General features: G+C 40.2%; 2 protein-coding genes across 2 annotated transcripts in view; one reads left to right on the top strand and one right to left on the bottom strand.

The window, feature by feature from the left end:
* Window positions 1-448: 448 nt before the first annotated feature.
* On the bottom strand, window positions 449-1,823 carry LOC122626316. The gene is made up of 3 exons (XM_043806517.1): window positions 1,192-1,823; window positions 835-1,130; window positions 449-776 (listed from the first exon to the last, which is right to left on the bottom strand). Exons 1-3 carry the CDS (start codon window positions 1,746-1,748, stop codon window positions 565-567), a joined length of 1,065 nt encoding a protein of 354 aa, XP_043662452.1. The 5' UTR covers window positions 1,749-1,823; the 3' UTR covers window positions 449-564.
* Window positions 1,824-3,304: 1,481 nt separating this feature from the next.
* LOC122615115 overlaps window positions 3,305-12,278 on the top strand; it is a 36,144-nt gene continuing 27,170 nt past the window's right edge. The window contains exon 1 of the mRNA XM_043790015.1: window positions 3,305-4,005. Coding sequence (XP_043645950.1) covers window positions 3,936-4,005 — 70 coding nt within the window. The 5' untranslated portion in view covers window positions 3,305-3,935. The remainder of the gene's footprint in view (window positions 4,006-12,278) is intronic.

Raw genomic sequence — 12,278 nt, 5'->3', positions numbered from 1 at the left:
AAGCGAATAAAACAAAAGTAACTATAATAAATGTTTGCAAATAAATTGCGAGCTGCTAAAAACGCACAGTCATCCACACAAAGGAGAACGGAATTCGTTTTTCTCCAATTTTTGTTGCCTTGGCATTAAAAAGTTTAAGCGCCCTGCTTTATTCGTCTTCAGTTGAGGGACAAAATCAGTTTTATGTCGAGGAATTTCTGAAATTTTGTGACTGATGACAGTAAGAAATGGAAATATTTTGTCCGTCTCCCCCGGGCACTCTGAATGGTCAAGTGGAAGGTGGGACAGATGTTCGAGTTACATCTGACTGGGTGCCAGGAGTATGGTTCATAAGTACGTAAAACAACCACAAGTTGTTGCCTTAGCTTTACGGAATTAGAAGGAAAGTAAGAAAGTTTTAAATGTTTAGTTGTAAAATTGTTTTATAGTTTTTCATAGCTAAATTTAATTTCTTTTGAAGCTAATGCTGCAACTATTTTGAATACAGGATCACAATTTGAAGAACCCAAAATGCAAAAGAGATCGAATGTGAAAATAGATTTTCGCAGCACTTGCTGAGACAACCTATTGGCACAAGCTATCCTCTTTTACCTGGGGCTTGCAAAAACAATTGTATTCATCGGCGGTCGTAAGAAGATCGTCCAGATAGAATTTGGTGCTTTTGTACTCATATGCGTTTCGTGCCATGTTCCTTTTGGCTATAATGCGCTTCACGAAATCCTTGCAAAATCGATTTCGCATACTCTCTCGCAGGACATGCATGCTCATACGGCGTTCTGCAGTGAGAAATGGAGGTTTTCTTATCGTAAAGAAGAATTTAGGTGGCAGACTTACTGGTTGAATAGTTCATGTACACCTTCTGTACGTACTTATCCCTCATCGATTTGTCGTATACCAGAATCGTACGCTGCAAGCGCGGTGTCATTCTCTTCGGCAAGGTAAGTTCCAAGTCGGGAAGGTTTTCGATGAAGGGTCCCGGATACGGCGCTTTGGAATAGGTTTTTCCCTTTCGGAACTCATGTCGCCTGTCGTTTAAGAAAGATCGCTTCATGGCAATGGCTGCTCGCACTCGTCCGTTATGGAAGCGGTAGCCAAAGGTACACGAAAGGTCCTCGATCTTACTTAGTAAGCTGTGAACAAAACTCAACGACATTTAGGGTATGGAAAGAAAAACACCTTGGGAGGACATACTCAGATTCTCTTAGTGCATAAATTCCGGGTAGCAAATGTTCCTTTCGCATTTTGTGGAGCTTTCTGTAGAGCGAACTAATCATGTCTTCCACATACTGTATTCGGAGCGACTTCATGCCCTGGAAGTCCTGGAAGTACTGGCGAGTCATCCATCCGCGGAACAGGGCCTGGATCTTGGTGGCCATGTCGTGGTGGTACTGGATGATCCTCTGCTGCAACAGCTGCTGCATAAAGGAGAACTTCGACTTGCGCACCCAGAAGCCACGCCAACACCTGCTAATAGTGGTGGCAGCAGCGATCTGCCTCTTAAGATTCCTTCTGGCCAAAAATCCCCTCACATGACACTGAACGGTCCTTGCCGCCTTAAACTGTTTGTAATCCAGGAGGGCAAGTTTCAGTCGACTAGATTGCCCGGAGCAGGAATCCTGACTACTATTTGACTCCAACCAGCAATCGCTCAAAATGTCCGTGTTCTGGCGGCTCCCAGAACTGAATTCGCTAGTGTCATGTGCAACGTGTTTAGAGACTCGCAACACCGAGGGACATTGCAGGAACATGGTCAAGCCTAGTCTTTGTTTATGTTTATTGTTATGTGTATCACTGTGCTCTATGTAGTTTATTTGAATTCTAAAAAGTAGTTGACAGTAATGTCTAAAAAACACCTTTCCGAACAAGGAGCTTAGTTCTGTGCCATAAAATCCACAAGACAATCTTGTCAAATTATGGCGAATTACACTGATTCAGCTGAAATGTTGGGCTTATTTTCTGTGATATTGCACACAGCATGAGTACGATGATGAGTACTAAGTTCTCCCTCCGCTGAGCCACTTGGCCCACAATCTCCTGACTGGTTACTGGTTACTGGTTCCTGGTTGGATATAGACACCGCCCTCTCTGCCGTCATCACACCCGGGTCGCAATCCGCCTTTTCCCGTAGATCCCACCAAATATGGGACAGGAGCTCCACTCAGAGCCGCAGTCAACCTGTCAGTCAGCCAGGAATCCATGAATACGTGGCGGAGAGCCTCCTTTCGAACGCACTTGCAGCTTAAAGGATTTACATTGAATACTGAATGCTGATACTTCATATCAGTTTAGTTTTCCCTCGCTTTCCCCAAAAAAATCGAAAAAGAACGAAGGGCGCAGAGAAAATCTTCGATTTCCATAAGTGAATTTTCCTCGACGCACACAGGCATGTCAACTAGGCAACCAGGCTACCCAGCCACCCGGGCGCCTTACACACATGTGTGCCACTGTCCCTGTGCTCGGCAGTCGAAAACGAAATGGTGTCATGTACGAAATGTGAAAATCGTGTTGTACAATTTCATGGCTTGGCTTTTGCCAATTTCCCATGTAAAGTCAGTCGGCTTTTCGTGTGGCGCCAAAGTCGAAATTCCCTTCTCCTGCCCTCTGCCACTGCCCCTGCCCATGCCCCTGTCCCCTTTGCGGTGGCAACTGCGCGTATTTGGTTTGCTAATGGGCAACTTTGGATTTTCAAATCAGTTGGAAAATGCACTGTGCGTGTGTATTGTTTTTCCCAAAACTCCAAAATCCATTGCAGCTTAAAGCGTCCATCAATGATTTAGAACCGTAGGATTCTCCGAGTCGAAGACGGCAAATCCTTGCCTTCTTGCCTGGGATATTGATTTTGATGATGATTGGAGTTGTTTAGATGGAAGAGTTCCACGAAAGCGGATAAGCAAGCCACAAATTTAGGAGGATTAAATAAATACATTTCAGTACATATCCGAACATGTCGGAACCATAAGAAACTAAAAATAAAATAAAACTAATTCAGAAATTAAATAAAATGTAAATGCTTAAGAGAATAATGTCAACAGAAGAAGTCTGAAATATGAAATACCGAATTTATATAGCATACTAAACAAATGATATGATTATATTCAATAAATATTTATTCAACATTTTAATGTAGAAGCAGCCAGCTTATAAGATTTCATGATAACAACGAGGTCGTAAATTGTGCATAAAATGCAGTAGTACAGCAATTGAAATTACAATAAATTCAAACATTTATGAGCTTACAACTAAATCTAATTCTATTCCCCTCTGCTCTGCAATTTTTTAGGTTAATTCGGAAGCCGAATCCAGTTCAATCAGCATCCAGCAACATTGTGCAATTCCCATACAGGAAAAGAAAGAGCTGGGAGTGAGCCGAAGTCATATAAAATACATAGCAGCAAAGTGGAAAAATTGAGGAAAGCAGGAAATGAATATGCAAAAAAGGGCAGAAGGGATATGAAAAATGCAAATAGCCAAATCGAGTTCAATGAGAAATGCAGCTAACCCTAAGCCGAGCGTATTTACACAATTTCACATGCAAGGCAACGGCAACAGCAGTGGTATTCAGGTAGTTCGGGGCACACAGGACCTGGTCACAGTGCGAATACAAATGCGACTCACTGTGCAGATTGCTAATTGTGGCTGACTGGTAAACCGAAGAAAGCAAGAGCGTCGCATGAAAAATGCATTAAATGCAACCACAAAATAGAGCAAAGAGTAAAACCAATCAAACGACAAAAAAAGGGAAATTGCACATACTGAGCGCGGAGCGAAACAAAAGAATGACAAAACCAGTTAGCGAATATAAAAATTGATTTCTGCGGTCTGGATAGCGGATATTGCCCATATATGTACGTCAATCGCTTGCGAAGGACAGCGTGACATAAAAAATTAGCTGATTTATAAATAAACCATCGTATTTGTGGGCAAAAGGACATAAAATGCAAAAGCCAGCGCTTAAACTGCGTAGACTCTTCATCATTACCGCAGTTTACATAGCCAGTTTGCCAGGTGAGTGTGTTAAATACGAAATTCAAACACTGACACGCCCTCATCACCTTTAACTATTTGACCACACTCGAGCTTTAATTTAAATGTCCCCGCATACGCAGTTGCCCTGAAATATTAATCGAAAATTATGGCCATGGGAATGCTGTATTCAAACCGGGCAAACAATTTGCCACCCACTGTTTCACTGCTCTTCCCACATCATTTGCGGTTCAATTATGTTTGCGGTTGATATTTGTGAAAACGTTTCAACCCCGAACGTGTACTTCCTTATTTTTGTTTTTAAAAACGCCATGACAAATCGAATTAGGAACTAAAAGTGGCCAATAAAACATTCAACTTATTCATTATGGTAATTTGTTGCTGCTCTTATGCAATTTTTTTACTGCAAGCGAAATCAAATTTTGCATTGCTACAGTTCTTGTAAGGTTAGCCTATTTTTATTTCTGTAACTAAAAGTAAAATATTATGTTTTTAACAAAGCAGATTTTCGAGTTTTCGCTGTTTTAAATTAATTACTTTATTTGTTTGCAGCCGTTTTTGTTGAGAATATAACATCGGATCGCAATTAGAACTGCACTGACTAATATTTGTACTATTGTACTATTGTACTATCAATTTAGGTCCTGCTAATTTCCCTTGAAAATTGACGTCCGTTGTTGCATTGTCTCGCTGTATATCCCTCAATTTCCTTTGCCCGTCAAAGTTCCCCATTACAAAACGGCCTTTTATTAATAATTTGATTGGATTTTAATTTAAAATTGGTGCCTGAATGCAGCTTACATTCAGCTGTTTCTTTGTCACTCTTGACGTTCCCCACCAAATGCAATATGATGCGGATTTCATTTCAGTTTTCCGACTTTACTCTGGATTTTTTTCCAGTCATCGTCTGACACTCCGGGCAAAATAGCTGCTGCAATGAGTTGTCGCTTTGTCTGCATTTCCGGCAGCTTTAATTTCGTTTCATATTCCTTTGGCTTGTCGACATCCCCTCCTGCTCAGCCCGCCATTCATTGTGAGATTGGGGCATAATACAGTTGTAAAGAGGCGCTCATAAATCCCTAGGATTTTATATTAAAAACTGAAAGATTCGAGCAGCGAAGTACCCCGAACTTGGGGAGCCGCCTTTAAAGGCACGAAAGCGCCTGCCAATGCACAGCAATTCATCACAGCAACTTCCGGTTCCGGTCTGGGCTAGATCTACACTTGCTTGTTCTTAATTCGGGCTAGTCCCATGCTTCCTCCCCCTCCTCCTTCTCCTCCAGCTCGTACTAACTGGAATTTGGCGAAGAGACGTGTGGCATCGCCCACCAGTCTGGTGCAAACCACTCGTATTCCATCGAAACAAAGGGGAAACGGCGACAGGACCTGCTAAAAACTTCCAATCACGTCTCGCGGATCCTTCACTAGGCACGCATTTCAATGGCCGACATTGAGGCGGGCTCCACATTTAAAAAAAATAGGAGGCCCGAAAACATCATCACGGGGTGCGTTTGATACCCTTTTCTGGCCATTACTTGAACAAGAGACTTTATGAAAAATCTAGTTTTATATTAATTGTTTGTAAGGAAAGAGCTTTGAGCTCATTTAGAAGACGAATCGAAACATTCCTGTAATTATCTGTTAATTTTTATAAAATGTTATTATTTTTGGCCGTTCAGTCCTGTAAACCCTTAACTTATATTATTATTATATTATAGAACAAAATGTCTTTTAAAAATGTTCATTAACTATGGAACAGCTTTTCGCATTGCAGTTCACATAAAGGCCCTTTGCACCAGAAACGGCTTATTATTTCTTATATTATATTTTTGTTTAACGTTTTGCTGCGCCCACTCGAGAAACTAGCCAAAACGAACCGGCGGGCAATTTTCAGTGCTAAACTTTTGACACCCGCACACAACACTCACATACACACACGTCCGCCAGCCCACACACACTTGTTGTTGTGACACGCACGCGATGCATGTGGCGTCTGCCGGAAATGCCAAGCTCAACGTCCAAGAGCAGGAACAACAAAGCCAGGAATCAACTGTTGGCATGTTGATGTTGACGCTTGCCTCGTCCCCACTCCCTCTACCTCCCACCAGCCAGCGGGCACCCAACACCCACTGGCAACCGCCACCCACCTCTTCTGCCACGCTTAGCTGACATTTTTGCCAGCGTAATCACGATTAAACTGTCAACGGCATACTAATTAGATTTTTATTTTTATTGCGCCATGACAACGCCGCGTGACGTTCGCGTCCTTCCGCGTCCTGCCGCTATCCAACCACCAACCACCCAACGCCTCCAAGTGGGCGGTCCCTGCTTAGCTACTCTTTTTATGCCCTTGCAAAGGGTATTGGAATGTTAATCTGATATATATTGTTATTTAGCACCTCCTTATGCATTTTTTGTTTTAGTGGCAGGGTAGTGTTGTATTCAAATGCATTCCATCGTATTTATACATGAAGATTTAATACCAGGACAGTTCTTAGAAATATAATTCTTTAATATAAGCCAACTTTGCTTGACTACAACAATAAAAATGTTAATTTTACCCCTTTAAAGGACTTTAAAAGATATATAGGCTTCAGGATGTAAATCTTGAATGTATAAAAGTGACTACAGACTAGTAAATATTATTCTATTAATACCAGGGTATATAAGTTTCGGGCTTTGAAGTTGGCTCCTATCCTTGCTTTTTTCATTTTTCCGTGCCGTTGTCGTTTTGAGAGAAGCGCGTGCCTCGCATGACCAAGTGACAGTGCAGACGATGGGTGGTGGGTGATGGGTGTTGGGTGGTTTTTGGTGACCCCGACTGAGGGTCCTGTCGGGAGGACCTAAATCCAGACCCTTGGCCAGGCACTTTGTGGCGCCTGCTTCTGTGTGATTTATGTCTTATCATATTTATGAAAATTATTGTTATTGATGGCATTCAATATTAAGTGAGCGGCAAAAACAAGCCACGGCAACCAATTCACTTTGATTGATTGAAAGATGAACGTAGCATATTCGTAATTGATTTAAAATGTGTGGCTTCCCTTCGGCATATAAAGTAGATCACTTGCCAGGAATGCTTAAATGCTAAATGTCAAAGAACTTTCACAAGGCAAACTCAAATAAGTGATTGTTATTATAGCAATTGCTTCCTATTTCTATGGAAAAACGTATATCACATGCTCCAAGTAGTCCGTAATTGTGCTTGAGTTGTAAAGAAACTGCCTAGCTAAGTACTAAGTTCTGCGTCCTCCTTAAATTTCTAGACCTCCTTGTTGAATTATTTTTCCTGCTCTCATTTGGCACTACATTTTCTAAGGGCAGCGCCCTTCTTCTGCCGGGAAGGCTTTTTGTTTGGTTTGTTTGTTAGGGTCTATTACTTCCGAGCTGTTGAATGCGTCATCAAGAAATCCCCCAAGCTGAATCCCAACTTTAATTCATACACCTGTGAACAGCCGACTTCCCTGCCACGCCCCCTTTCCTCGACGCCTTTGCTTTGTTTACATTTTTTCAGATTTATTTTCATTAAGTTCCCGTGCAGGAAGAGAAATGCTTTATTGTTGCTGCTGGCTGGTGTTGTTGGTTTACTGGACCAAGTGCTAATGCGGCCAGACAATGGGGGCGTGGCTTGGCTGTTAAAAACAAAGGCCAATACGAACAAAAATGGAGTACATATATATTTCGTTTTTACAATGGCAGGAGGAAATTTAATGAAAGTGCGCAAATTATTTAGGCCACAGTACCACCACCATGGGTATTGTTGATCTGCCAATTATGTTTTTCCAGAAAAAAGGCTTCCGCATTGAACATTTTTGAAAATATATTAATTAATTATTTTAATTCATATAGTATACGTAGTTTTAATTTGTTTGGGCCAGCACGATCGTGGTATTGAGTCCCGGAACCAATAATAAAATTGTAAGTTGTAAAGAGCACATGGATGGGTTATGGCATGGAACCTGTGTGTTCCTTCCATATTTAAATTGTTACCTCCAAGTACAGTACGGTACGCAAATTTATAACTTGGATCATCGGCCGTCGAGTCGCTAATTGGATTACTAGCTTCATTAAAAAAGTTATATCGCTAGTAAGGCAATAGGTGGTTAAATTTAAATAACTGTACAAGATGATCGAATACTTACGTAACCCCATTGATATGGTGGCTGATAATAGGTATTTCCCAGGGAAAACGAAAGACACCATATTAACACAACCTGACGGGCAACTATGCGCCCCATCTGAAGTTCGACAAGACGGATTGAAAACGAATGCGTCTGTGTAATGACATTCTTTGTATTTATAATCCCCCGATAAGAAACACAGAATATGTGTATGTACATTCATATAGCATTCACAGACAATTGAAAGTATGTATTATATTTCATGATAATTTGAGTGATTCCAAATCAACATTTTAATAACATTACTTTGCTGGCGGGAAGCTGATGTTTACATTTGGACGTTTTTGTTTTTTATATTTTATTATTCTTCGAAATGTATTATATTTATATTAATATATTATATAGTAATAAGTAAGTGCACGATGAACATTGTATACCGATCTTAAGCTCATATCAGGGAGCAATAAAACCTCAAACCCATAAATGGAACATCAGCAGAAATAGTTGCCCATAGCCTCGGACAATTCTCTAATATAAAACAAAATTAACCATTCAAACATAAATATAATTTTGAGCCCATTTTGCAGACGCAAGGCCTCCAACGAAAGCGATAGCCCCTATCGCCAACTTCATAATCGTGACGTCATATGTGGCCAATGTGACTCATGAAAATTAATACATATACACGCATTTTCGAGGACTCACGCCTGAGTTTTCGACCGAGCTGTCAAACAAAGCCATAGAACGTGTTCCATGAATTTCACATTGCATATTCATAGCGCTGGAATTATTTTGAATAATGGTAATTCCATTTCGAGCGTCGAGCAAGTGTTCCTGGCAGCTTTAAGGCATCCAAAATTCAGTGGCAGCCCGGTTTATACTAATTTCGCTTTAAATAGAATTATTAGAATTGGATATGAAAGCGATTCATAAAATTGAATATGTAAACGGAAGAACTATGACGTATAATCGATTAGAATCGAAGAATTATAGTACTTATTTATGATCTAAAAAAAGTGAATGTTTATAAATTAAAAAAACTAATACATACCGCATAAGATCATAGTAAAAAACTTAATCTTCTATATTTCAAAAATTATTGACTGTTTATGGCATACATAATAGTAGCCAATCAATGTATATAAAAAAGCACAAAAGTGCATTTTTGTTTAAAAATATGAATTATATTATACCAATTATATACAATACCAATTATACCAGCATTATAATATAGTGGTCCGATCCGGTTCGAATTATACATGATGTATGTAATTTTACTACTTTTAGGATGTTCAATCGATCGAGAATATATAATATTTATATTTTCTGTTTTGCAAGGTTCTTTCTGAAGTCAACATACGCTTTGCAAGAGTGTAAATATGACGGTACATTTTTTAGCTTACTTTCACAAAAGGGTGTTGTGGACTTTGATAAAAAATCGACGACCACCGCTTCGGGGTTTTCCCTTTATTTTTCTCTTCCTATTACTTTTTTTTATGATTTCACACAATGGACGCAGTTGGCGCACATTAAATAAACCCGCAAGAAGCATTTATCAAGTTTCCCTCTTTATAAATGTTTTTTTTCTAAGACTGTGCAGTGCTTGCGTTCTTTTTGCTGGCTGGGTTTATTTTTGAAACATTTATAAAGCGGCAGGTGGGCAGGCGGCCAATGGGCAACAGGCGCGAGCTCCTGGGAGATCCTGAAACTGGAAGGTCCTGAAACTGGCAGGTGGGCAGCTTAATGTGCGCCTAATGACAGCGATGAAGATGCCAAAATGATAAACAGCAACAAAAACAATGGCAATGCGACAGGGCTGAATCGCAAACAAACAGAAAATAGAAAATGTGTTTGGTCATTAGGGCTTTAAAGAAATTCTGAAGTAAAGGTTTCCGTGGCTGCATAGGAGAAATATGAGTTAAAAGTGAGCTGTTTAAGGAGGTTTTAATAAATAAAATAATTTATAAAAGAGGTGAAAAACATTTGAAAAGGAAAATATAAATATTATTAAAAAATGTACAAGGCAACTATATTTAACAATGTTGTGTGTTGCAAACTTGATAGATGGACTTTTAACAAAAACGTGCTCTTTTCTAACAAAAAATCTTGTATTTGAAGGGAGTTGTTAAGAAAATATTTCATTCGAATGCAAGACGATTCATCACTTGACTGACCTCAAGGACGGTAATCATTAGTATTCGACTTCTTTTTTCCTGAGCGCACTTTAAATGTCAATTAGATGTCAAATGTTTGGCCCGATGGAAGTAAGGAAGATGCCGCCGTAGAAGAAGTTTTGTGCATTTAGCTCCAGGCAAGAGCACAATGTCGAAATAATAATAATTTATAACTATCAGTGTCATAAGTTCATGACAAGCTCATCAATCAAGGCATGGGACAGCCCTACAACAGCGTCCCTTTCGTGAAGGTCTGCTTTCTATATCGAACTCCGGACAAAAGGACGTTGGCTGTCCGAGGGTTTTCCGCCTCCGTGAAAACTTTTCCAGACCCTCTCATAATTTCGTGTTGCATACTTTCGCGCTACAATTGACAGCATTTGCGTGGCTGTCTGTTTGTGCGTGCTGACGCCTTCAAGTGTTTGGCAAACTTGGCAAAATGTTGCTGAAAACTTATTTCCATTTAACATGAGAAACTTTGACGCTCGACACGAATTTCGGCGTGTCCTTCGGAAGCAAAATAATGACTGATACACCAAGAGCTGATTGAACTGTGTGTCAATATCCGGTTTAAATTTCAATAAAGGAATAATTAATTGCTTAATAGTCGAATAGTGAAAGGTTAACATATTCAGATTATTTAACATAATTAGCACCGAATTATGAAATTCTGATTTTAAGGCTAGCTAATAAACATCAAAATAGAGATAAAAAATGAATGTATTTTCTATTAGTATTGCAAAGAAAGTAAAACCAACAGATTATCACTGCTCCGGGGAATAAATCCGGATCGAATATCGAGTTTCCCAGAACTGGTAGGCTTTTAACTCTTTTTTCCATCTCTTTTAATTTTTGATCTTGCTTTTGTTGCTGTTGTCTTCCTTCAATTCTCCTTTCACATATTTCTGTTGGCCCCTTTTTCGCAGCTTATTCAAATTAAGTCAATTTTGGTCAAATTTCCGTTCACTTCGCCTTGTCTTTCATGGCATTTCCTTTCTGTGGACCTGCTGTTGGCGCAATGGGACCTCCCTCGGGCTGGCCTTAATCCTGGCCAAGAGCACCGGCCACATCAGCCGCAACAGCAGCAGGAGCGGAATGTGTCGGCCCAGAAAGCCAATTTAAAAATGCCAACAATGATTTATGCCGCCACCTTCCTCCGCTTTTCGCTCTTTTCTGCCCATCTCAGGGACACACGTGGCATGCAATAATTTAAATCGCGGCTTCATTCGGCTTTAACTTATGCAATTAACCCACATGCTTAACCCCAGGCTGCCCGGGAGCGTTGTGACTAATAAAACTAAATGACTTAATGTCCCGCTCACATCCTTTTCGCCCACTTGCGTGCCTTTAAAGGTCGTGTTATCCGCAAAAGCAATAACAGCAATTGCGCCATGTAGAGCCTTACTTAAGCTAGTGCTAACGTCTCTATTTGGATTTTAACCGCTCGAAGTTCCCGGCAAAAAGTCATTGACTTCCGGACTGGTTAGTGTGTGTGCGTGTGTGTTTTAACAACATTTGCTGCAAAAGGCGCAATTAAAGAACACGACCCACGGACACGACAACAACCAAGTGCAGCTACATAAATGACAATAACAAGGAAATAACAGAGCGGGAGGGAAAGGGAAAAGGCAAAAACTGTAGAGTAAGTGGAAAGTGAATACTCTTGCTAAAGTTTAATATATCAACAGATATGCCACACTTAACTTTTTGGTTTAAACTTAAAGTAAACATGGTTTGAGGAAAATTACATTAGACAAAACAAGTACAAGACACTAATTGAAGAACTCGCGAAGTACATTTATTTACACAACCTTAATAAGGTAATCTCTTTATATTTTTAATTAGTAACCGTTGTTTTTATTCCTTGGCAAGTCCAAGTCCAAGTCCATGTCCTTGCCGATGAACTCTTTCGGCGGCAATAGAAAGCAACAGCGACAACAATGACGACTCGACAGCAGCCAGGACTCGTGATGTTAGCCCTGCGGACGTAGTTCCTTGT

This window comes from Drosophila teissieri, chromosome 2L (genome assembly GCF_016746235.2).
Source record: "Drosophila teissieri strain GT53w chromosome 2L, Prin_Dtei_1.1, whole genome shotgun sequence".
NCBI classification, from domain to species: Eukaryota; Metazoa; Arthropoda; class Insecta; order Diptera; family Drosophilidae; genus Drosophila; species Drosophila teissieri.
This window is presented reverse-complemented; position numbering and strand designations above follow the sequence as displayed.

Excerpts from the sequence above, each read along its gene's own strand:
- LOC122626316 (XM_043806517.1), bottom strand. The coding sequence starts at position 1,748 with ATGTTCCTGCAATGTCCCTCGGTGTTGCGAGTCTCTAAACACGTTGCA. Across the intron at positions 1,131-1,191 it reads TATGCACTAAGAGAATCTGA|CTTACTAAGTAAGATCGAGG; the intron begins GTATGTCCTCCC and ends TTTTGTTCACAG. Across the intron at positions 777-834 it reads GTACATGAACTATTCAACCA|AACGCCGTATGAGCATGCAT; the intron begins GTAAGTCTGCCA and ends TTCTCACTGCAG.